Below are 27,187 nucleotides of genomic sequence, written 5' to 3'. Positions count from 1 at the left end.
TCTCCGTCTCTGTCACCGTCTCTCTCTCTTTCTGGACTTGTCTTTATTTGGCACTCCCGGAAGCCGACGGGCATTTCTCTCCCTGCCTGCTCGGGCAGCTGATGTGACTGACTGACACCGGCTCCCGCTGAGCAGGAGGAGGAGGAGAAGGAGGAGGAGGGAGAGCGACGGCGAGGAGAGGCGAGGCGAGGGAGGGGGGGAGCGAGTGGCCGGCCACGGATTGTCATTGCAGAGAGAAGGAGGAAAAAAAAAAAAAAAAAAAAAAAAAAAAAAAAAAAGGGGCTGCGCGGGTCATCAAAACAGGTAATTCAAGAGCAGACAGCGCCGGGAGGGGCGGGATGCGGGGAGCAGCCGGAGCGGCCCGACCTCCCCCCGGCCGGCTGCCTGGGGCGGGCCCGGGGCTGCGGGTTCGCCGCCGAGCCGGAGCGGAGGGGCCCGGCAGGGGCTGGGCCGCAGCGGACATCTTGCGGGGGGATGAGGGCACGGCCGGGGACGCGCGGCTCGGGGATGGGCGCCGGGAGCATCTGGGTCACGGCCCGGCTGCCGGCTCTGGTCCGCCCGTCAGCCGCCACCTGCGCGGCACAGCCTTGCGCTGCCCTCGTCGTGAGGAAGTAGCCGGAGGGCGAGAAAAAGTCCCGAAAAACGGCAGGAGGGTGACGGTGCCGCTCCGGGGTCGGACTCGGAGCCCTCGAGCAGCACGAGTCCGGGGGGTGGAGGTGGTTGTCCCGCAGCCCCCGGCCCGACCCCTGTCGGGTCTTGGAATTACCCCTGCTTGTTCACGCAGACCTGGCAGCGCACCCGGCCCCTCTCTCCATCAGCGCGAGGTGATCTCATTTTGTGCGAGGCAGCTGGAAGGCTCGCTGCTCAGCCGGGCTCCAAAATGTTGGTTGAGCCGGAGGTGTGCGTTGGAGGTGAGCGGAGGTCCAGGTGCTGAGCAGCCCCCGGGTAAAGCTGTGAGCAAAGAGCTGGGTTAAACGGGATCTCGGCGAGAGAGAGCTTAAGAAAAACGTAACATCTGTATAAATGCGTGCATGTATGAGGGATTCCACAGATCCTGAAGGATGTTGTGGGGGAGCAGGAGGAAGACAGAAATCAAGAATTGTGAAGCTGAGATGCTGCGGTTTGCAGTAACTTGACATCTGAAAGGAGCACTCCCCAGAGCCTCAGCACAAAGCACAAAGCTTGCCATGACCCCAGCTGGAAATGTAAATCTGTCCTTTGCTTTGAGGGTTGCTGTTGAGCTGTACCTTATCAACAGTGAGGCTTTTAATCAGTTAAAATGCTGACTTCTTAGTGAGTAGGGGCAATCTTAAAAACAAAGTCTATCTGGAGAAAAAACTCAAAAAAAACATCAATCCCATACCTGTCTTTATGTGTATTACCTAGGCATGGTTGTCATCAAATGATAGAAAATGTTTTCAGAAAATAAAATAAAATCCTGCATAGAATTAGGATTTTGCAATAGTAAAATTATTTAAGGGAGTCAAGTTTGCAAGAGGCAGAGTGGGATCAATACTTCATTTTTTAATTACTTTTTTTCTAAATCTGACAAATGTGGCAATGGCTCCATTGTTCTGTGAAGCTGCGGTCAGAAAAATAGGACTATTTTAGAAATGTAACTTTAAACATGATTTAAAATAGGAAAAGTGTTAGATGGAATGAGTTGAGACTAATACCGTACTCCCAGAGCTGGCCTGTTAAAGCATTACTAATAGTTGGACGTCCAAGTTTATGCAAACTGTCCCCTACCATTTCCTTTCAATTAGCTCTTATGCAAACAGTTAAAAACTCTGTTCTGATTCTATGTGTTTTCAAAAGAGGGGTTTCATGACAGTGAGAGAATCTATATTGAGCAGGTCTGCCCAAGAACAAAAAGCAATACACCTACTGTAGCAAAGCCATTTACGCTGAGAAACGTGACGTTTTAGGTCTTGGGCATAACAAAAATGTCAGTCTTCAGAATGTTCTGATGATTCCTTTGTTTCTTTCCCCTCAAGTGAACGATGCTCAGATGTGGAAGGTGGACAGGCAGAACTCCAAATGTCATGAATAAAATATGTTTTCTCAATTAAATAAAAATGAAGAGAATATGCATTATTTACTATTACTGTAGAGCAGTTGTATGACATGTTTTCATTATTCTTTGTCACCTATGGCACTCAGTTCAGAGGAAAAAAGGTGGTGATTCTTGATGTATCATGAGAAGACATGGCAAGATATGTATGATCTTGTCAAGGATGCTAAGATTCCATTTATTAACAAAACCCCTTGTCATTAGAATTTCTAGTCCCAGTGTATTAACTATTTTAGCCATTTAAAATACGAAAGTCAGCCTGAACTAGAAATAAAACCATAGAATTAAAATTCCCACAGAAAAAAAAAAAAAAATCATGGGAATTGGAATTAGCAGGGATTAGAAAAAGAAGTATAATGCAGAAAGGAGAACTGGATGCAGAACAATTGTGTTCAGCTCACAGTCTTGACATTGACTTGCAACATTACCTGGAGCAAGTCACAGGGCCTTTCCATGTTGCAATCTGTAGCTTGTCAGAGACGATAACGTTCTGAGAGGTTTGAACTCCAGAGAGAAAAATGGTGGACAACCATTAAAAAATATTCTTAAAAAATATTCTTGGTGATCCTTCATGTTTTTAAATGATGTGCGCAATGGTAGGAAACTCAATAGTTGCAGTTTTGCCTAGTACATCATCTGGCACGGGGAAGGAAAATATTCTTTGTCATATTCATTGGTCAAAAACAAAACCAAAAAAATGCCTCCAATAAATCAGGTATAAATTAGTTCAGTTATTCAGGCAGCTACTTTATTATGATAGAATCACAGAATCCTTAGAGTTGGAAGGGATCTCTGAAGGCCAGCTGGTCCAACTCCCCTTCAGTGAACAGGGACATCCACTGCTGGATCACATTGCCCAGGGGCCAGATCATATAAAATGGTAATTTTTTTTTTTTGCTTGATTAAGCACTTACAATATAGAGAAATAATTTGAATTGTCTTCTCTAAAATTTTAGGTGCATCTTTTGCAATAGGAGGAATGCTTGCCATCAGTATAATTTTTTCTGAGATATACAGTCAGCTTCAGCTGCTCTCATATTTTAAAAAAATTAGTGCTATTGACAGATGTGTTTTACTGACTCCCAAATAAATGCTTTGAACTCAAAAGGCTCAGCTATTTTTGGAGAATGTCACTCTTAGAACTATGCCAGAATATCAACACCTCTGCTAAGCAGTGAACACTGAGATGACAAAAGCACACGAGTGCAGCTGCACCTATGGCAGGGATTCTGCTGATTCAGCTTTGTACAGCAAGAGCATGAGGGTTTTTTGTTGTTTTGCTTTTTAACTTCTGTAACTTTTGTCACCATGATAGCGTGACTTAATGGCACATGTAACACCTTAGTCTGTAAACTGAGTACTTTGGTCTTTGTTTCTCCTGCAGAGGTTTGGATATGCTGTGTCAAACCTCGGGGTGTTTTTGTTACCAAAAAAGGTCCCAGTGAGGATACTTTCCTGAATATATTAAAGGAGAATGCTGTGTCTGACCCACGTGTTGCAGAGGAGGAAAAAAAAACCTAAACTTAGAGATTAGAGAAATTGCTTTCAAAATCCAAAGCAGAAGTAGTGCTATTCTGGGAATCAAAGGCTTTATGTGGTGTATATTAAAAAAACAGGTAAATGGTCGAGTCCCTAATGGAATAATGTCTTATTTTTCCAAGAAGACATGCTCAGATCCTGTGCATTACAGCTATGTTTTCTATTATTTTAAATACTCTATTAGTTGCTTCCTGGAAGGAATGCAAGGAACGATTTACATTTCCATGTGTGTCATTGTTTAGACAAAAGTGATAGTTGAGTAATTCACCTAAAAGCTCTGGGTCCTCTGAAGGCTACTCTTATAAACATCTAAGATGAATCCAATTGCATCTTTCTGGGCTGAAACCGAGGAGGAATAAGAAGCTGAACATCTCAGATCTTGTACATGAGCAAGGTTACATGGATTATCATTATAACACAGGATCTCTAAGAATTTAGTAGATTACAGCAGGAAATAGAAAGATCTTTTTCAGTAGAGGTGCCCATTTCATCCTGAATCAGAAATGAAGGTACAGTGCACTTCTAGGATTTCTAGTAGCACTGCAGAATCACTGGTGTGGATTTTACGATGGGAGGTAGGCCAAGGTGTAGAGTTTTTGTGATCAATGAAGATCAGACAATAAAGCCACAGTCGTTGTGGAGTGAAGGGAGTAGGATGGCAAAGTGTGCTTCAGCCTTCCTGGCTTCTCCATGCTGAGAGAAGGGTCAGTGGTTGTAGGCTACGCAGGGACATGAGAGCCTGAGAGCATCAGACAGAGTGCTGAGATGGTAACTGTGGCAGGACATTCTGGGGAGAGAGCTAGAGAAGCTGACTTGACTGAAATTAACCCCAATTACTCTGACATCTGACGGATGTCCACCAATACTTCTACTTGTAGTACTCTTTGTTACTCACAGTTGCTGTTGTTTCACTTAATGTGATTGATTGCATCGGAGTGACTTGCTTTGCACAGCCAGAGGAATGCTTCTTCTGAATTCAAACTGAGATATGTTCAAGCAATGGATGCATTCCAGAGTTAACTTGGCATGCCTGCTCTTGCAGGTTGAAATGAGAGATAGCTGCGTGAGTGGAAGGGATTTCCATCAGTGTGAATGGTGGAGAAAGTCCTCTGATAATCAGGAAATTCAAGCTTTTGCTCAGTATGGATATGCAAGCAAAGTAAGATGTGGTGGCGTTCTGGAAGGCCAACCTCCCAGCAAACAACATTGTTACTAACCCTGGTACTGAGGAACTCAACAGTCTCATCTTTTCTGAGAAAAATAATTGCATAGTTTGTATTTTTAGAGTTTGAAACTCTATTTGTTTGGTGTTAACTTTCTCCATTTGCTTTTCTGTCACATGCCAGAAGTAGTGAAACACAATGTAGGGTTTTGTGCTTTGTGGAGTTTACTACCCTTTTGAGCAGTACAAATTCAATTTGGTTGGAATCATAGCATAAATAATCTTACTGTTCAGTTATTATGAACTGAACTAAAGCCCTTTAATAAAATCAGTGCCTGCATGTAGTGTTTTCTCAGAGCAGCAAGGCAGTCTGCTTACATACAGTAATTGGACTTGTGACAGGTAATTAAATGGCTTGTAAGGCCTTTAGGATGCTTGATTACATGAAAATCACTATGCTGATACATAGCAAATGAAGTGGATAAGAACACTATGTATCAGTTGATTGAAGAGACACTAAAGCTCTTACACTTCATTGGATGGAAAGAAGAAAATGAAAACAAGACAAAGGACTATAAGCAGCAGTAACATTAAAAAAAGGAGCATAGAAAGGAGAATGTACTTGGAAACTGGGTTGCCTTGGTTATTTTAAGTCAATCATGCTTACACAAGCTGTCAAGTCTTGACTGCTTCAGTAGATCATTAAATAATGAACTTGTTCTTTGTGATCACAAAATTGGTAAGACAGCCAGAATTATTCAGCAAGGGGTGGGAGCTCTTCACAAAACTTACGTATAATTAGAAATGAACTGATAATCCAGGAAGCACTCAGCTCATACAGGAATACATGACATATTTTATAACTTGAACACGGGAAGTACCATACAAACGTGCAGAGGTACTTCTTTGTGGTAACAACAGTCAGCAGTCTTTGGGATACCTATCAAAACAGAGATGGCTTTACAAAGCCAGTCTGTAATATTTTTAAGATAGTGGCGTACAGAGATGCCTCAATTCCTTTCCTGCCTGCTTATTTTTATCAGCAGGGAGTCAGCACTGGGAGTGAAGGAAGCAGGGCAAGAGCTGGTGTACAAGCAGCAAAGTATGTTTTGTGGTACCAGTGCTATAAAGCCAGACAAAGGAAAAATGTAGGTTAAACTGAAGAGGTACAACATGAACTTGTCTTTTCTTCTTCTGCACCTTGCCAGTTCTACACCTTTTCTGCTAATAAAAAATAACCCTTTAAAAACAATCAGTGTGCCAAATACAGACGTCTACAGGCAAGATTATTTTGGTAGCACACTTTTGTGCGCAGCAACACAGGTCTCATTTCTAGTATACAAACACACACATAGAGCTAAACAAAAAGCAGAAGTCACCCATTTTTGTCTGCTATAAAATTTGGCCATATTCACACACACACACACACAAAAGAAAGTTGTTACAATTCTAAGTACATTTAAATATACAAGAGTACATCTTTTACTTGGATAAAATAAAATTTTCCTATACTTAGAAGAGCATGGCTTCCAAAGGAACTCATAGGAGACACAAAGACAAAACAAGACTAAAAGGTCATCAAAAGCTCTAATTTGACCCCTGGATCATTCTCACATAGGCCTTTTCCAAGAGGTCCTCTGCTTTAATCCGACTTGACATCACTTTGACAAGCCTCTGTTTACATTCCTCCCATACAGCTAATTGGAAACAAAGCACAAACCATACAAGGTAATGTTTCTGTCTACCAACACATTTTCTTCTAACCAATACATGCTTGCTCTGTGATCTCCACCCAAAAGCTTTTATGGTAATAAACCAGATAGCTTCAGCAGCACCTCACTCACCATTCATCTGGTAACAGCCTGCTTCTCAGTTCTACTTGGGAATGAGCAGCCCCCGAGACCCCCAAACCAAGAGGTTTTCATCGTTTGGACTAAATGGGGTGGAGCAAGAATTTGGATCTGATGCCAAAGACAGCAAAAAGGCTGCATGCTCTACACAGTCTGGAGTTGGTACATACAGCTGAATGGCAGTGCAGGAAAGCTAGCCAGTTATGGCTCAAGCTGACTGTGTATAAAGTGTCGTAGGATGCTTTTGTAATTTGAAGGCACATTCAGAAACATGTATGCATTTCCCCTCCTTTGATATACACTGTACAGAAGAAGTTTTTGAGGAGACCACGCTTTCAATCTATAAGGCATTTGTGACTAGCTGTAAGACAGTACTAGTTGGCAGTGTGAGGATTTGCATATTTTGTTTATCACATATCTCAGTAGCAGTTTTTTAAAGACTATGAGAGGAGACACATGTAAAGGCTGCAATACTTTAAAGAATAAAACTGTGTTTTTCCAAGCAGCGTAGCAATGTTAGATGCAATGAAAATAACGGATTCTTGCCTGTCATAGGTAACTGCCCTTTTTTTAGCATAGAGAAGGAAAGCAAAATCTAACCTGTAGCATCTCAGATGATGAAAATGAATCAGACCCAGTCAGTGTCACAGATGTGGGAGGAGTGGTACGAAAGAAAAAAAAAAACAAGCACAAAACAAATAAATGAAAAAAAACACCTTTTTTTCCTTCTAAATTAAAAGAGCACTAGGAATTAAAGCAAGCCATGGGATCTCCTGATGATATTTGTCAGAATATCATACATGACAGGGTGGCACCGTTCCTACATTCAACCTGTTTTTATGTGCCTGACAAATCAACTCTTTTGTTTATTTTTACCCCTTATGCTGCTACACTGTTCCTCCCTGTGGGCTTGTTACAGCTTGTATCTTCTTGAGACAGAACAATATGGTCCTCTGTCAGAAGTCACATGCAATGATAGCAAGCACAGTACCTGTGTGTTTTGGCTTACGGTTTGACTGCAGTTTGGGATGAACACATCAGGGAATTTTAGCGTACAGACAAGTTTCTTCCACTGATAGTAGATAAATGGTGCTTTGAGACAGGTGTCAAATTGGGGAGTAGAGCAGTGCTGTTCTGTGTACAAAAACAGATCTGCTTTTTGGTCTTCAGTGTGTCCTTCTTCGCTTCTTTAAGTGCAGAAAGGATTGATAGTTGCATTGCCATATGCCGTTAGCACCCCACAAAAGATACCACTGACAGGAAACAGTGCAGCTCTATGAATCCTCTGTGCTTTTTGTGCACTAGAGCAGTGCCAACATTTAAACAATTTGTTCCTAGCTCTTAGCTGATTGTGTGTTCAATGAAGAACATTCTGCTTCTCCACACAGAAAACTGGATCCAGGATTACACTGGACCTGAAGTATTATTGGTTTTAACTCCTTATAGGTAATCAGCATCAAACCTGAGAAAGGTGTATGAATAACCCTGATGATCCACATCAAGAACAAAGCTTTAATTAAAATCCCAGTGAAAACAAGATAGAGAATCTGGCTTGATGTAAAATCTAGCTTCATAGCAGTAGGGGCATCCCGCAGATGCATTTACATCCTCTTTATTAAGATGCAAAGATTTTATTTGGCACTGTAAGTAGACCGGTCTCATTTTTATTTATAATTTTTAGCTCTGGTACTACATTGCACAGACTGCTTCACAGAGTCAAGCTCTGCTTTGTGCTCTGAGCTCTTTTGAGCTCCGGGTTTGTGGCATCAGTTTGACCTTCCAGAGTGCAGTATGGACTGTTAACTAATCAGATGGACTCTAAATACAGGTCAAGAAAATGATGAAGGTTGTCATAACATGAGTCAAATATGTGAATCCCTAAATACAGGCAAAGTTGCCAATGTTTAGACTGGAAACGGATCGAGAGTTGTGCTGTTGGCCAGTGGAGTCTTTACTTCAGAACAGTAACTCTAGTTCAGTCTTGTTTGTAAGAAACCTAGCTGACTGACAGGAAAGCAAATGTATATATCAGGTTATTGTATGTACAGCTGATGTAGAGTTTTACACACTAACGGTGAAAGTATACTTGCACATTGTTCATAAAGGACAAGGTACCTGAATAAATACTTATGTGCACGCATGTACATGAGTATAGATACAAATACCATGTAATCATGCATTGAGTCTATGAGTAGGCAGATGGAAAGTGGAATTCAACATAAACATGATGACTGAGCAGTTTTTAAGAGTAACATTTCTTCTAAAAACAGCAAAAAAACTGGCAGCATTGAAGCTGTGGTCAAAATGGTTCTGACTTCTGTCTAAAGAAATTGGAACAATATGTTATTTTCACACACAGGGTGGTGAAGCACTGGAACAGGTTTCCCAAGGAGGCTGTGGATGCCCCATCCCTGGAGGCATTCAAGGCCAGGCTGGATGTGGCTCTGGGCAGCCTGGTCTGCTGGTTGGTGACCCTGCACGTAGCAGGGGGTTGGAACTGGATGAGCATTGTGGTCCTTTCCAACCCATTCTGTGATTCTGTAATTGTCCCACTGTTGATATCTGACTTTAGAACAACATTGTAGTCTTGCAGCTTTTTGGCACTGGATAAAACTGTGAAGAATATCGTGAACAAAAGACTGTTGCTATTGGAAGGTATTGCATAGAAATGTCCACAGGGTCACTGGGTTATTCCATAGAGCTTCTGACTCCATAAACCATATTTTTAGCATCTTACAGGGGCCGATTTCTTGGGTAGAGCATTACAAGTCTGATCTATTGCTGTTTGTTTGGAAGATTCCTCCAAGTGTGTGTAGTCACATCAGAACCGAATTCTTCAACAAGCAAAATCAGGCTAAAGAGACAAAAAGGAGCCACTCTTCCAAAGAAATTTTGTACTTTTCATCAGTGGAAATTTTGGAGCAGATGGAAACAAATATAGTTACGTATCAGACCATGTCTTCAAGTAAAGACAAACAGGAAATACACTGAAATATACTTTAAAATGCTGATGAGAAGAACTGACTGTTAGTATGCTTCAGTTAGATCAGCCAGACTTTAAACTGCTCTAGAAGATAACTTTTAAAATAAGCACATTTTGAAGCTTTTAGCTAGTAGAGTAGAATGTGAAAAGAATGCGCCCTTAATACCTTTGAGGAATGAGTGCTTTGTTTTAAGAAAAAGTTCAATATTTTGAGAAAAAATTTGCACATTTCAGAAGCTTTCCTGACACGTTCATGTTACTCCTGCCAAGATAGTTGTAACCTTACAAATGTGAAGCTTTTTTTTGGTTTTGCTTTGGAGAATTCATTATTTTTCAAACAGAGCAGGGTACATTTTAAATACATGCAGAAGAGACCCCCTCCTCCCCCTCCTCCCCGCCTCCCGAGTTTTAGACAGTGCTTATATGCACATTGATTCATGTTGTCCTCTTTTAGGGGTTTGCTTTTTTATTTAATGTAAATAGGGAAAAAGAAAGGAAAAAAACAACGCATAATCTCCAGACAGAACTTTCTCATGAGAATGGTTCTCCCAAGACTTCCGCGTTGTAAAATCTTCTGTTTCGCTCTTAGGTCAAACACAAATCTCCTCATATTTATAGTGCAAAGCCTGAAAGCCCCACCTTGTTTGACAGCATGACTTAACACGAGAGCTCTGCATGTGCTCCCACCATCCTCATAGCTTCTCTCACACTTAAATTTTCAAAATAAAAATGATTATAAAGATTACAAATACTGATTTTTAAATCAGAAGCCCTTCTTTTCATATTACTCTACTTTTTAATAAAAGAATTTACACTTTCTCCCCAGGGCAAGGGAACACTGAAGCAGCATTATTTTATTTGTTTCGCTCACTAGAAAAATATTGCATAGAGTAGGGGATATAAGCCGTCGTGTGGGGGCTCTGCTTGAGCTCATGTGGATCACGTTTTCATCAAGAGCCATAGATCACCACCGGCTCCCTTACTGTATGTCACTCAGAATAAAACACCCACAACCTTAAGTTAAGACCACTTGTTATATTAAACTATGGGAGATTTAAACATAGCTTTCTCTTTACTTACGTAACTGTTTCTTAGTCTGTAGCGTATAGAGCACAGTGTTGCCTGAGACATTGGCTAGCATTCAGAAATTCAATGCCTACACTTCCCCACATGTAAGAAAACAGATAATCACTTCATGGAGAAATGAAATGATTTGCAAATTGTTCAAAATGTAGCCTGATTTCTATTTCATTTTACATCAAATCACTGTTGCAGCACTGTGCAAGTAGGCTCCTGGCTTTTTCTTTCCAAATGTTAATCAGTGCTTGATTTGAAAAGCTTGGGATGCACTGATTGACATCAGGTGCATTCATAAGAAAAAGAAAAATAATTAAGAGATGGGAAATCACACCACAAGAACAACCAAAATTGCCTCTTCACAATAGTCACTCAGTAAAGTGGTTGAGCCTTACTACAAAGTCTAGAAGACCCAGGCAGATTTCAGCGTGTATTTTTAGAAAAGTCAGGAGGTAGACACTTAAAGGCTGGCTTTTAATCAAGTTTTAATCAAATCTGTATTTTTGCCCCAGGAACTGACTGATGCAAATCACTGCCGGCATACGTTTCTACCAAACACATTTATAAAGATTTCACAAACTGTCCAAATACAGACTGCCCAACACCAGCAGTAGTTTGTATCCTTTTACAAGGAAAACCGAAGGCTGAGCACTGATCAGCAGAAGTAAGTTCTCATTTGTCAGCTCTTCACTGCAGCCGGAAAGACAATAGTACAAAAAGGAGCTTTTACTATAAATGTTGATAAAGCCATGAGTAGAACACGAGGTAAAGAATGGGCTTTCTCAAAGGGGTCTAATGCTCTTTCCTGAATGACTTTTTTAGAATGGCAGAGAATCATGGCTTGATGGAGAGATTGGAGAAAGCAGTGACTCGACTTGAATCATTATTTTCAGATTCCCAGAGATCTGGTGGAATGGAGTGTGATGCGATGAACGGTGTCAATGGAAGTAAGTCTCTTTTTTTGAAGTACCACCTCTTTCTGCTATTAGAAATCCAGCTTGTAAAAAGAGCGTGTGTTTGTCTTCTAAGCATGATTACAAACATACACGGCCTAGAAAATTCAATATTAGTCATACCTCTTAAATATGTGGTCCATATTTCAAGCTTTATTGCTTTCTCAATTTTAGCATTTATATTGTTGTAGATAACTCACCACATAACAACATCTCCTTGAGCCCAGTTAGCAGAAGAAATGAGACGTCTCAAAAATGCACAGCATCAATACTGCTAAAGATGTCAGCAGTATAAACACCGAGTCTATTTTCCAGCTCTCTGAACTTCATGCTGTGCACCATGATTTAATCGATTACCATCCTTAATCAAATATGAGTTTGTTCATAAGCGCTTGCTCACTCAGATCTGCCACACATCCTTGGCCTTACTTTTATTACTTTTGAGCTCTCCTTTCTCAAGTGGATCTCCAAAGCACTAACTGGAGATACATGAAAAAAACACCTGTCCTCATTTATCTACCTGATACTGCCAAATCATTTTTTCCGCCCCTTAATTTTTTTTTTGTTGTTCTTGCAGTCTGTAGGATAAAAAACCTTATAAAAGTGGTAGTACTGATGTTGGTTTAATAGAAGTACCTCTTTCCTTTCTCAGGAGCTTTAATTTAGCTTTTTTAAACCCAGAATCCCTGCATATATCCCTGTCTGATCTTCACATCAGTTGCTTTGCACATTCCTTAGCCCTTCCCCACCTTCTTCTTGGGAGAGCACATCCTGTCATGGACTTGGTATACAGAATGCTGCAGAAAAAGTAGGAAGTTGTGGGCAGCTCCCTTATTGACAGAAGCAAGTTACTGTGTGATGTCAGCTGCTTTGTTGTAACTGTATGCCAGCCCTTATCCAACAACACGTGTGGCTACACATGCTGTAGGCCTAAATGCCAGCAGTTGCTGTGGAGCAGCTGATTGAAAGCAATGTTTCTGTGGCAGGAAGGGAACATCTTCCAGGCTTCCAGAGCAGGGGACTTAGCTGGTCAGAGTGAGCTTCAGTAGTAAAATGTGTACAGTGTGGAGAAAATCCAGACAGCTTGTAATGTCATGGAGAGATATGACCCACGTACAAATAAATTGATTGCTACTAAGAAGTCTACATTTTTCAAAAACATTGGCTTTGATCCTACAATGAATCAATTTGGGTGAGTCTCTACTAACACAAAGCTTAGAACTGCAGAACCAGGGCTGCTTTTACAAAGGAGGTCAATTCACCCCCAAGAAAATCAGCATATCCTTAGCCTACCCTACAAATCGAAGAAAGATGAAGAGCCTCAACCCCCCCCCCCCCCACAGGGAAGCAGAGCCTTAAAAACCCTCAGCAGGTCCTCAGAAGAAACTGACTGACAAGTGTTGTGTGAGTGAGATTGTAAACCACACCTGCTGGGAGAAGCAGCAGCAAGAAACTGATAAGAGCAGCACCGTGGGGAGCTGCCCAGGCTGAGCTGGCTCACACGGGGACTCAGGAATCAGCTTTTGCTGATGCAGTCAGGACAGACTGTATCCGTTTTTCACTTGGAACGACTGATGTACAAACAGTGCCACAAACATAATTCTGTATGCTCTTGTTACTTTGCAGAGGCTCCCATAAGTCCCCACAACAATTGCAGAGCTGACAGTCTTACAGTGCTCTTTTTCTACTTTAAAACAGATACTCTGCCCAAGAATGTGACATTTCTGAAGTCCCTAGTGGAAATGGAGATACATTGCTTTCTTCTTCTACGCCCTCTTCCCCTAAATGACCATTCCATAATTAGAATTATCCCCCAAAAATAAGCTTGAGTTTTTTAATTTAGTTTTTTTTTTTAAAAAAAAAACAACAAAATAGTGGGGAACATGAGAGGAATGTAGTGTGCTTTTCCTTTTTTCCTAAATGGCACTACAACAATGGGATTGCAAACAAATCATTCAATTGCTCTGCACAACTCACAGCACACTCTAGTAAATGCTCCTGGGAGTTAGCTGTATTGAATAGTAAAAAATAGCAGTCGCTTTCTAGTTCTGCATAGCACAAATGCCATTTGGTGAACTGCTATTTAAAAGTGTGCTCTAAAGTAAAAGGTTACAATGATTCTCTTGGAGACGCGCACAGATTTCAACAAAGAACATAAATAGGCTTTGGAAAGCATCTCTACAACTAAAACCTTTTGTTGCCTGGGTCATTTGAGGGGTTTACACACAAGCACTGAATATGGAAGAAAGCCCAGAAATTCCTCAGAATTAAAGGTGAGTGACATCAAGAGAACAAAAGAAGCCTTGAAATCCCGCCTAGTTGTCTAACTACATTTTTATTTTGCACAGGCCATTGCAAATTCCCATTACCAAAGCCCTTCTTTTTTCTGTCGAGGAGCCAGATGACTCTTAGGAATTAAAGAGGGCTTTCAAGATTATGAATTTGGATGCAGTAGGTTAAAGCACTCTCTCTGAAAAAAGCCCGGTACCTCTTCAGAGCAATCTCCAGGCTTTTTTAAGCAGGCAGAGAGGCTGGAAAGAATTTTCACCATATTCTCAGATGCTACAAATGCCATAAATTCACGTATGCGTTGCTCATGCTGGACTTAACAAAAGTTCTGATGCACCAACAAGACAGGAGGATGTGCTAGAGAGGAAGGAGAGGGCTGGAGAACGCTGAAGGAAAGAGTTCTTTTTCCATCTTAAAGGATATCACACAAAGTGATTTAGAAAGCCAGTTATGTAAGAAACTGAGTCCCACCTTGGTCTTCCGATTGTCCATCAGAAAACAGCTCTTTATACTATATAAAACACAATAGTTCTGTTTTTCTGGCAGAATATATACCACGTAAATAGTCTGAGGGATGTTGTCATCTAGAAGATTTGTTTCAGCCTTCTTTCTCCAGTGCCTGTTTTGTACGGTCACACAACAAAATAAGGAGATTGCAATGCCACATCTCACTGCCTAAACTGACTGTCAGTAAATTCTAAATGCTGGAAATTTAATTACTTGTTATTAATGGCCACCAAACAATACAGAAATCTTCAGGAATGGGTGGATAGTATAAAAACAGTTGTTCAGGACAGTGCAGATTCTTTTTAGGGAGTAATATTTGTTTTTTGTACAGTAATAGAATTTTGTTAAGACAACCATCCTTGTTTCACCATTATGCTTTTGAAAGGCTGAGAGATGTTTACTTTAGCACCTGTTATTTTAATACAAAAGAGGCATCCCACAGTATGCAAAATAAAATCTCTTTGTGCTCCTTGACAAGTTTTACCAGGAGCAGTATTTTTCCTTTTTAGAAACTAAAAAAAAATATATATATTGCATCCTTTTTCACTGATTTCACAAATCAATGAATACAGCAGAAATTAAGTTATTTCTTTGCTATTTCCCCATTTCTTTATTATTTCCCCTCCATGTGCTACACAGGGAAGACCTATACTTTACTTTATGGACCCATTATAATGGAATGCTCTTCTTCTGTAGGCATAGCTCCATACGTAGAGGCCTTTGATAGGCTGCTGAATGGAAGTGTTGCTGAGTTTCTCAGGTACAGCAAGATTCTTGAAGGTGATGTGAAGACACATGTGAGTATTACTCGAATTTTCTGCCCATAATATAAATGTACACATTTTGGAAGCTGTGTGATCAGCTTTGATGGCTGAGTAGAGGAGAATTTTAATGGCAGTTCTCTGAATTATTTGTTCTTGATAATACTGGCATAACACACTGGGGGCGTTTGGTTGGGGAAGGGCTTTTGCATTCATGAGAAGAGACTTTTCTATAACACCCAAGATCAAACACCATAATACACAAAACCTCTAAATATTCTCAGGTGCAAGCAAGTTGAATTGTCCTGTTGGCTGCTAAGCACTTTGCAGGACAGGAACAAACATAAGAACAAGTGTCAGCAACTGAGAAACAACAGGAAGAAAGGTGGATCAGAGCAGTGGCAACATCTCATGGACGTGTCTGCTAAGCATCTACATCATCATACCACTTAATGTAGCTTTGACTCTCTTCTTTTACTCATTTCTCTTTCATTTGGAACAACATAGAAAACTAAAAGATGGGTCCATCAGACATTAAAGTGTCTCTTTCTTACCATGTATGTCATAGCAAGAAAGCGAAATGGTATTTTCATGATGAAACCAGTTTGTAACTTTGTGATCAGAGTTTGTTTCATTACTTTTTTTTTTAAAATACTGTCTTCTCTAAATTTGTTAGTGATAGAATGAAAAAAATGGGCTCATTTTACTGCAGTTCACAACAGCTTATCTATACATGTCTTGCCAAGAAATCACATGCAGAAGAGATACGGTCACTTTGAGCCTGGTCTGGAGGAGCATGAAGCTACTGACTTTATCTAGTAGATCCATGCAATCAGGCCTTTCTCCACATGAGTTAATCTTTCCCCAATTCCTTGCAGCTGCTGCTCCACATAAAAAAAACCCTGTAGCCAGAAAAGCGTGTAGTTCTAGAGGAAACTGGGATTGAAAGGACATAATAAATACTTTGCAAGGCAGCCAAAGTAACAGTCTGTTCGCAGAGCAAGAGCTCTGGGATTCTTCTGTCTGTGCTTTTTCTGTGATACGATATGTTCTCGTTAGCAGGGTAGAGATTCTGACCTAGTTAGGCCTAAAATACTAGAGAGAGTAGGAGATGAAATGACTCTTGAGGATCCTGATGTTTTCAGAAAATGCCAGGCTTCAATTTAACTTGAAAGCCTCTTCACCTTAACAGTTATACAGTATCTTATAAGATACTGTATGTGCACTTAGCTCTTAAAATAAATAAGGGAAAAAATACCAAGCTGAGCAAAAGAAGTATACCTCTAATTGAGCAGGAAATTGATCCCTGGAAAGGATCTGTTCTACCTTTGGCCATAAAGATCATAAGGCACCATTATTTTGCAGTTGATTTCTCAACAGTCTAAACCTGGTAGATAGCAATAGCCACAGTACTGCACCCCAACACTAAGCAATAAAAACGTTTGCATGTAACTTTCTAAATGACTGGAAGTTTTTGTAATATTATTATTTTTTTAATTTATGGTGTCTGTAAATGTTTAAATCAGTAAGCATATTAATTTACATATTTGACACTTATCACCGAGTCCATATACAAAAATGTTTATAATTTATCTCTCAAGTCTGTGGATAGTCTGCAGCATATTGTTGATGATAGTGTAATGCAAACTGTGGTACAGAGTGTATGTTAGGACTATTAGATTAGACATAAACAACTTTCCTTTACATAAAGAAACTGGTGATTCTGATTGCAGCCTATTAAATATTCTGAAATCTTAGATTCTGAACATACAGGATGAAGCAGACTGTGGTTGCCTTATGCTCATACTTATCACAGCAGCAACATCTGTGCTTTACCTTAACAAGTGGAACAAGGAGTATTTTTCTTCTGGGTGTCTTATTATGTGTCCTCAGCATTATACTTGCAGCTGCTGTCTCTGCCACATAATTAGCTGAAGGGAAGATTGTATTTTATTTCAGAAAACACCTGTTGCCTAGAAAACCTCACATACCTGACTCACCAGAATGGTAATATGAGAGAAAGGGAGACTTTATATTATGCTACAGAAATAAAGGATTTAACATGTTTTGTGCTGATTGCTGTAAGAATTGTGTGGTTTGTGTTTCTGGTGAAAGGAAGAACACAGCCATAACTAATATCCGCTGGGGAGCCCAACTCCTATTCTTTCAGCATGCTGAAACAGTCTATTGAAAGCGAACAAAAAAAAAGAGAACTAGCAGCTAGCTCCTGGCTCCATGCAGCACAGTGGATTTCACAAAGATTATTTTATCAAAAAAGCGTACTGCTTAGACTCAATCTTGAAAGCAACTTATTTCTCATTCAGATTACAGTATAAGCAATGCTGAATCTCTGAGGTCAACCGCAGTACGGAAACTAACCACATAAAGAGACAGAGAGAATAGTTAGGTTTTTTACATAGTCTGTTTAAAACAAAATTACCTCTGTAAATGGCTAGGATGAGATCCTTTGGCTGTCCTGTCACTACAGCAGAAAGACCTGGTGATTATATGGGTACTTCTGTGGCATGCAAAGTGCCCCACAGGCATATAATTTATGAAGCTGTACCTAGACATAGAATTAATGAAGAACTTGTATTCTGTCCATGTCGTAACTACAGATCATGTGAAATCAGTGGAAGAGTGAATACGGCCAGGACTGCTGCCAGCCAGCTGTCCTTGGCCTGACATACCCGTGTCTTGAAGGCTGTCACCAGCTATTACAGTTTAGAACAGCCACCCTGAAGCTGATTGACCATATGTGCCAACATTGGACCATTCTTCTGTCAAAATGAGGGAATTCAAAAGCAGTAGAGGATAGATGGTGGGTCTGCAGTATAGACAGTGTTCTTATATCCAGCAGATAGACAGCACTGGCTGACTGCTCGATCACAAAATGTAGTCCTATCAGTATTTGCCCATCCACCACTACAGAAAATGTGCTGAGGATGATGGAGAGCTGCCTGTGGGAGACACAGCCTGTCTTCAGATCATATCCCGGTGAGGAAGCTGGGCATTCATGTCTGATGGGCTCTGTCATGTCACAGCAGAGCAAGCAGGATCTTAGAAGGCCACGAGCAGATTTTTTGTGATGAACTTCTTCACATTGTTTTTGTTTATGTGATACTGCAAGTGATAAGATACTTTGGCTTGAATTTGAACAATGTACCAGATGGGACATAGTGATAAGAAGAGAATGTACTAGTTCCACAGGAAAAGGACTGATAACATAAAATGTCCATAGTATGATATTTTATGTGATACAGAACAGAGGAGAATTACAGCCTTCCTGTCAAACAAATCGACTAATACTTCCTATTTTAATTATTTTATATTTGTAAAAATCTCCTAACCTCCCAACCCCACCACTTCAGAGAAAATATTGTCTAGGGGATTCAGTTATGTTCCTGCTTCTCTCATCCAAGCTATTTAGCCTGGAAAGGAAAACTATAGAAATATTGATATCTTTTTCCTCCTCTCTATCATCAACTTCCAGCTGCTGACCTGCAGAGCTCAGACAGACAACCAGTAACATTGTGGAGCATACATCAGAGTGCCCAGCAATAAAAAGTTTGTTGGTTGGCTTGCTCCTTCCTGGGACAGTTAAGATACGACTCATTTACATGTGTGATACACAAACAAATAGCTGGGGAACAGCGATTTCCAGCATGTTATCCCATCTGCAGAGGCTCTCTGTGTGCATGCACTGATCTACTATTGTGAGCAGGGGAGGCAGCGTTCACATTACAGAAATTTTATTTGCTTATATTTACAGAGGTTCTCTTTTCTTTATCTATTGTGTGAAAGCCTCTACTCTTTCCAGGCACATTCTGTGTAAATACAGTCAGGCATCTGAAGGCAAGAGCTATCTTTAATGAGGTACATTTCATGAATTATCTTTATACTTGCTCTTAGAAAAGCGCAGTTCCAGTCTGGACTGTCAACAAAGTTAAAAAATCATCGCTTTCTCATTTCATCCAAAAAGTAGTTACTACACGTGAAATTGCCACATCTTGTCTTTTCCTGTGCGTGATGTTGATGAGTTACTCAATGACTTTCATAGCCTTGAACTTTGAACAGGATGTGCTGTCTCTGGTACACCAAAAAACACTTCTGCACTTCATATTACCTAATCAAAGCACAGACTATCAAACCCATTATCTGGCTGATTCCTCATTAACAAGCAATTTGCTTACAGGGCAACAGAATGCACAAGTGTACTCTCGTGTTGTTCTTTTGTGCCCAGAGGCTGTGCGGTTTTAGGCATTGTGTTGAAAGTTGAATTAGAGCTCAGAGAAGAGGATGATGTCAACATGCCCAAAAAGAAGCTTGCTGTCACGCTGCCTTTGCATTTCTATGCGAGGTATTTTCTGGTGGATGAAATAAACACCAAACCAAGTAGCTACCACAGGAATGGAAAAAACAGAATTAAAAAAAAATATAAATAAAGACAAGTATTTTTATACACCAACAAAACAGCTGAAAGAAAGAAACTAAGCATAGAAAACAGTACTGCCATCCACTAAAATCAAAAACAAACAGAAAGAACCGAAACAAATAATCTGCAATGAAAAAACAGCCTTGGGAACGTAGCAATATTAGAGTTGATTTTTAATGATATTGCAGTCATATTTCTCACCCTGCACATGTACAACAAGATAGTTCATAATATAAGCTATGAAAAATGTTTGCTTAAATATGACACAATATACACAATGAAGCCAAGTGGCTAATCCAGAGCAATTACCACTTTGAGGTGCTTTACAACTGCTCCAAGGGATGACTTCATTTCTAGACCAAGGGTTGGATCTGGCTTACAAAATAAGCAGGATTTACTGGGTCAGGTGAAGGCATGGTTACACTTGTCTAACTGTAAGACACCTGGTTGGCAAGAAGAATGGCTCTGAAACATGAATAACCTGGCCTGGATTGTCCAAACCAACAATCCGTGAGAGACTGGGAGGTTTTCTGTTAATTTTGATGAAAACTGGATCGAGCTCACAGTTTCTCAATAATGTCATTGTACTAAATGCAGCCTGCTTTTTCTCTTACTTAAAAAGACAAGGAAGAGAGTCTAACAGACCATACTGAAAAATACATGACATGGTGGTCAGTACTGGGCAATTAGTGTATTGCTGCCATGAGAAACATGCACCTGCAAATACAGTGTAGTATTGGTCAGAATATACAATGAAGATGTTCCATACAGTATTGCCTCAGTCAGAAACATAAGAAAACATTAACACTCAATGCTGTCAAACAGTTTTCATAGCCTGTTTTCATGGAGCTTGCTTCTTTGCATATGGAGTAGTTCCCAACTAAATTCAAATGTTTGTTTCATAGTGGAGTTGATCAGAGGACATTTCTTGGATTAGAGTCTAATATCCTTAAAGCAGAAATTATGTCTGTGTGTGGTTATCCAGTAAAATAAGACTGATTTCAAAAGGATGCCTGAAAAACGGTATCAGGAAGATTTATGTGGGAAGTCTTAGAAGAATGGGAAATGAAATTAAAACTCCATCATGTTTGTCCAGCCGTTTTAAGTCTCTAAGTCAGAACTGATTATATGCTCTAGCTCATGCTAATTTTATTATCCTCTAAAATGTTTTCATTGAAGCCCTTTAAGAGCAAATTTGAATCTGCTGACATGAAAACTGTTCTTCTTGGTGGTTTTCTATGGACTCGTTACAAGTAGACTGCAGACCTAGAGGCAGAAGTGCCCCACAAGTTGAAGAACATTGCAGCAATTTAACCAAAAGCCATAAGGTAATAAAGTTACGCGACTAAATTAGTTAGCCAAATGACAGGTAGTTTTTGTGTGCGGACCAGCTGCACTCACAGCTGCAAACACAGTGTGACTGCTTCTCGGTGAGCCTGTTGCAAAGTCATGGGGCAGGACAGATCTTAGAGGAAACCACGGAGAAGATTACTGGGGAGGACTTGAGACATGGAGATGGCAGAGACCCAAGGCCCATGAGGGAGTTGTCAGAAGCCTTGATAAGATTTCGGATTTCAGTCTTTTACTGTTCTGATTCAAAGCAATCCGGGCTTATGAGGACGTAGGTGTCAGTCATTTTTAGTTACTCCACCTCTGAAAAGTGAGGTCTGGGCTTCTTACAAGAGTAATTTGCAGTGAACCACTCACAAATCAGACCATATTGATCCATCAGGAAAACTGAGACAGAGAAGCAGAGAGACAATTCCTGCTTTCATCATCAGGATGAACTTCTTGTGACTGAAAACTCTTCCTTTATTGACACCAATGCTCATGGTTCTTATTGCTGTAGGAGGAACTACAACTTCGAATTGAAGCTGTAACGCTATGTAAGCTCATTTATTTCAAGCTGCAGAATATGCATCCATCGATGTTTGAGTTTTTTTAACTTTTTTTTTTTTCTTTTTTGGTACCATACTGTGACACTTATCTCCTGTGCTTGATTAACATCATATGTTGCTATAGGCTATGAGCAAGCCTTTTGTAATGTTCACTCTCATTCTTTCTAAAAAGCACATATACGCTCTTCTCACTCATCCTGCCTCCCCATCCCTGCCCTGCTTTTATTTTGTGAGTTGGTGGTTGCAAATGTTTTGAGTGTATAGAACTGCTAGGACTGGAAAGTGAGAAGGCTGTTCATCGCAGTCAGCAAAAAAAAAAAACCAAACAATGAGCTCAGAATCTGGCTCTTCAGATAGTTTCTAGCAAAAAGGAGTTCAGTGAATAATGAAAACTAAGCCACAAGGGAAACCAATGTGCAGTTTCAGTGTTGTTTTTAATAAGCTGGGAATACGGTCAGGAATGATGAGATAGAATATGGCTACAAATCTGTATTGCCTCTTTATCCAGTTTGATTTGTATGATCCATGTAGCAGGATTTCTGAATGTTAAAGAGTCCATTAGAGGAGATTAAAACATGTCACTGCCACTGCTCACTTCCATTAGTCTCTTGACATCCATAAGTGGATGTATTTCTATAATTAATCTGAATTGCAAAACAGTTCAGTTATTTGCTTTTTTTTTGTCTCAGGTATTTAACTGTGTTTTATTCCAGAGCTCAGAGCAATGAAAGATTGATTTGGAACCTTGAGGGAGATCTTTAAGGCTGAAATGCTTTTTTGTTGCTTCAATACATACTCTGTTCAAAGAACAACCTTTTTACAGGCTTACTTTTCAATCACATCAACATGCATCTTTCCTTTCAGAGAGCTTGAGATCCAGCCTCCACGTATACCTGGACTTTTGATGTCACAGAATCATTTGAGTTGGAAGTGGTGTTTAAAGGTCAAAGATCATCCAGTCCAGCTCCCCTGCAATCGGGACACCTACAGCTACATCAGGTTGCTTTGATCCCCATCCAGCCTGATCTTGAATGTCTTCAGAGACAGGGCATCCACTGCCTCTCTGGGCAACCTGTTCCAGCGCTTCACTACCCTTATCATACATTTCTTACATCCAGTCTAAATCTTGCCTCATTTACTTTGAAACCATTTCCCCTTGAGCTATCAAGGACCATTTCCCCTTGTCCTGTCTTCACCCTTCTAAGGAGTTTATCTCCTTCTTTCCTTACAGCCCCACTTTAGATATTGGAAGGCTGCTCTTGGGTCTCCCAGAGCATTCTCTTCTCCAGTCTGAACAGCCTCAGCTCTCCCAGCCTGTCCTTATAGGGAAGGTGTTCCAACCCTTGGATTTTTTTTGTGGCACTCCTTTGGATGCACTCCAACAGGTCCATGTCCCTCCTGTACTGAGGACTCCATGCCTGGATGCTGTACTCCAGATGGGGCTTCACCAGCACAGAGTAGAAGGGCAGGATCACCTCCCACAGCCTGCTGGCCATGCTTCTTTTGATGCAGCCGAGGATATGGTTGGCTTTCTGGGCTGCAAGGGCACATAGCTGGCACATGTCTAGCTTGCCATCCACCAGTACCCTCAAAGTTGGTCAGGGAGGACTTGCCCTTTGTGAAGCCATGCTGGTTGTCTCTTATCACCTCCCTTTCTTCAGTGTGTTTTAGCATAGCTTCCAGGAGACTGTATCTGTTTCATGGTTTTCCCTGGCACAGAGGTGAGGCTGACAGTTCAATCAAATCAGCAATCAAATATTGCTGAGATTGACTTGGCGACTACATCAGCCAATTCCCTAGCACCCGGGGATGCATTCTGTCGGGATCTGTGAACTTATGAATGTTGAGGTTCCTCAGGTGGTCGCTCACTTGATCTTCACTTACAGTGGGAGGGACATTGCTCCCCCAGTCCCACTTTCTGACCCCCATCTGCTCAAGGGATGTGTGAAGAGCAGTTGCCAGTGAAAATTGAGGCAAAAAGTTGCTGAGTATCTCAGCCTTCTTTCTCCTTGTCCATTGTTACCAGACTGCCTGTATTGCTCACTAGGGAAGGTACACCTTCTTCAACTTTTTTATGGTTGATGTACCTGTAGGAGACTTTTTTGTTCTTTGCACCCCTTTCCAAGTCCAGTTCCAGTTTGGCCTTAGCAGAAAACCTTAGTGGCAAAGAGGCCTGCAGATTGCTGGGACCTCGGCTGTTGTCAGATGGGCTGCTTTATGGTTTCTGTCCCTTGCAGAAAATGTAGAATTACCTTTACTTGGGGAAATGAGGTTTCTCCTAAACACACGCAGTGAGGTCCTACAAGAATTCTGAACTTGGACTTCAACAGGAGAAAAAAGGAACCTAAATTTTAAAAAATGACTGACCCCGATAACAGTCAATTTTGGAATTCACCTATTTGGTACACACTATGTGGTTTCTATTGATTTCAGGAAGTAATACATGTTTTCTGAGATACAGAGTGCAGCTCCAAGTAATAGCAGAAACTAGAAGCTTTGGGAGTCTGTGAGACTTGAATGTACCATGATTTCTGTTCTTTAATCAAGTCCTGGAGTGAGTTGGTTTTTCTTTCCCATCTGTCTTTGAGAAACAAGCTTGCTTTTGCAGGGTAGTCTGGATGTGAAGCTACAAGAGCTGTTTCTTCAAAGACTGTGGTTAACTTCTGTAAATGTGTGTGCAGGTTGGGGTGCTTTCTCTCTGCCCTCCCTGATTAAAAAGAAAATTGCAATTTTGGGATGCCACATCCTTTGATGTGATATAAAGAATGTTCTCATAATATCATTAATTAATTGATTCTCCTTGGAAAATTGCATCATTTTATGAGTAGTCATTCTCAGAAATAGAGAAATAGTGTTAGCCTTTCAACTCAGGAATTCTGGAGGCAACTTGAAGGCAGGTCAAAACCAACTGATCACTGGCTGCTGCTTCACATATTCTATATCTCATGAAATATACTATGACTGTCTTTAGTTATTAAAATCTCAAATCAGCAATGCTGGCCTAGTATGGACTGTAGTGATGTCTCCTCTATAGCGTAAAGAATCCATTTGTTACGATGTTTTTATATTTGTTCTTAAAATATCTGGATGTTTTTATCAGCTGGTTTTGTTTTTTTTTGTTGTAGTTGTTTGGTTATTTTCAATGATGATCAGTATTTATGTATTATAAAGGCAGAATGTGTCAACACAAGTTCTTCACAGCTGAGAATCAGTGTTGGGAATGTTCAGATAAGCCCCAGAGACTGGAAGATCATGGGTTGCAATGTGCCAGTACCGTCTTTTACTTCCACTGCTGGGGAGTCCTTTAAATGCAGATCCTGAGCTGTACACTATGCAATGAGGTAGATTTGAACTCTTTAGCAGGTAACTGGCTCCTTGCAGAAGATAGCAGATTGCAATGCTAGTGGCAAACTTGAATTCTTGAAAATCTTCAAAATAAAGGTATTGAAAGCAAACAAACAAAAAAAACCCAACCCTCTAGTCTGTAAGTAGATCACAACTCCAGTAATGTCTGGATTAATTCTTGCATACAGTTCTCAGTACTTTTCTATACTGAATCTTCTTGAATCTCCAACCATCAGTACTCTACATTTGTTTTCAGAACTTCCCTATAAAAGCTGAAAGGAGCAGAGGTCAGGAGATACTTTTGGCTATTTGCAAGGAGATTCATGGAACTGAAGAATCTGGAAGTCAAAAAAGCAGTCTGAGCTTTAGAAAGCATCAACTAGTACAGATTTGGTCTGGTATTGCTCTTCTTCTCTAGTGGTTGGGGGGATATTAGAGATGTTTTGGAAGAATATGATCTACTTTTTTGCTCGGCAGTAGTTAGTAGTCTTACTGGCCCTCCAGCCAAATATTTTTCTGTTTGAAATGACAGACGAAGAAACTAATTGACTACTTCTGCTATGCAAATTAATGAAGAATTATTTAACAAAGCTGGCATTTTAGTGACATTCTTCGGGTTTTAAAATTAACAGTCTTGTAAGATCAATAAGCCCTGTTCACATCACTCAAAACTGGTAGAGCATAAATTCTAGAGCACTGGAGCAAATTTTATAGTGCAAAAGAGACTGTGTATTCTTTCTCTAAGGCAATATTTTTGTAATTTATGTAAAAGAAGTTGATGTGGCTTTAAGTACTCCTTTGCTCCCCTGCATCTACACAGTTCATGTCATACAGACAACTAAGATGACAGGTGAATACAGGTTTGTGCCAAACAATTACTATCTGTCTTAGGTCGTTAGCTTCACTGGAAGTAAGAACTCTAAGAGCTCTGAGTATTTTAAATCAGTCAAGCTATCTGAAAGGTAAAATTAGTGAACTTAGATACAGATGTTTCTCTGAAACAACAAATAAATAACATTGGCTAGCACTGTGCACAGTTAAACGACTGTGTTTAAGACACCAATAGATATAAACAACTAGAAAGACCAGCCCTGTTCTAACCTTAGATTGGTACTGGACAGGCAGAAGCAATGCTGAGAAATTTTAGCAAAAATTACCTAATATAGACATAGCTATGGAGACTGAAAAACACTATAAAAATACAGGACAGCTGATTAGTGGTAGCCAAATTTATCTGTCACTGAAAATAGAAAAGAAAACATCTGGGGTGCAGTCTGGCTCCATCAAAATCAATGGCAAATTTCCCACTGACTTCAATTTTGACCACAATTTCAACCCTGTTTTCTGCATATACCAGTAAGAAAAGGTGATAGTTTTTTTTCTTTCTTTTCTTTTCTTTTCCCGTATCAAGTGCGTTGCTTGGAGAACTGTCACTAACTTCAGCATTTGGCTCAATTCTAAAAAGGAATCTATATCAGCCAATTAACCATACAAAACAAATAGTATCTCTTCAGCTGGCCTGGGTAGTTTCTATGGCAGCCCCATACTTAATCTAAACACCATTCTTTTTCCATTTCTTGCTTCTCCATTTAAGCCACCAGCCACTTCTCCACTTCACTTTGTAGAGGCTCTTGAAAGCAGAATGTAGAAGATGAACTCTTTCTCCTTCTCTGGCAGCATTGTTCCCTTCACAGAAAGATTGGGTATTAGCCCATAAGGCTAAAGTTCCATCTGTAGTTGCTATTTGACAACAGTCATTGTGTCTTTTGCTAGATCAAAAGGACCCCAAATGATTGCTGCAGAACCTGTGATTAAAACTCTGGGCCACTAACTAAATCCTCACTCTCTTTCCCAGTGTCCTCTTTAATATTTTGTTTCAGAACAAAGTCGTCGTGGGTATTTTCAAAATCTAAAATGTACATATATCTGTATTTTGATTTGCAAATTACCACTGTTAATGCCCGAGTGTATATATATGCAGATGTGTAGTATTCTCCAAGTATAGAAGTTCAGTGAATTCTGATGTTTACATTATGCTTTTTAGTGCTATGACTGAGGAAATACGTTATTAAATATAATCACACCTGCCAATTTATATTATCAGGTCAATAGATTAATTTTATTGACTGAATTTCATAAGGAAATCTCTTGTTTCTCTTATTTCTATTTTATTTTACTATTTTTTTTTCCAAAAATTGAATTTACTCATAACGAGATCTGAATGCACGTGCTTGTCTTCCTCTTGTAGGCTGCCAAACTGTTGTTACATAAGTAATATTTGTATTCATTAGTGCTTGGATACCAGTGTGATGGG

At 40.2% G+C, this 27,187-nt stretch overlaps 1 protein-coding gene across 1 annotated transcript in view; it reads left to right on the top strand.

Annotated features, from left to right (window-relative positions):
* Positions 1-207: 207 nt before the first annotated feature.
* The window catches only part of CAP2 (cyclase associated actin cytoskeleton regulatory protein 2), a gene marked incomplete at its 3' end in the record, with an annotated part of 64,087 nt that continues 37,107 nt past the window's right edge, over positions 208-27,187 (top strand). The window contains exons 1-3 of the mRNA XM_079533237.1: positions 208-303; positions 11,508-11,632; positions 15,131-15,231. Coding sequence (XP_079389363.1) covers positions 11,509-11,632; positions 15,131-15,231 — 225 coding nt within the window. The 5' untranslated portion in view covers positions 208-303; position 11,508. The remainder of the gene's footprint in view (positions 304-11,507; positions 11,633-15,130; positions 15,232-27,187) is intronic.

This window comes from Tetrao urogallus (genome assembly GCF_951394365.1).
Source record: "Tetrao urogallus genome assembly, chromosome: 3".
NCBI classification, from domain to species: Eukaryota; Metazoa; Chordata; class Aves; order Galliformes; family Phasianidae; genus Tetrao; species Tetrao urogallus.
The sequence above is the reverse complement of the archived record's forward strand: the minus strand, read 5'-3'. Positions and strand labels throughout refer to the sequence as shown.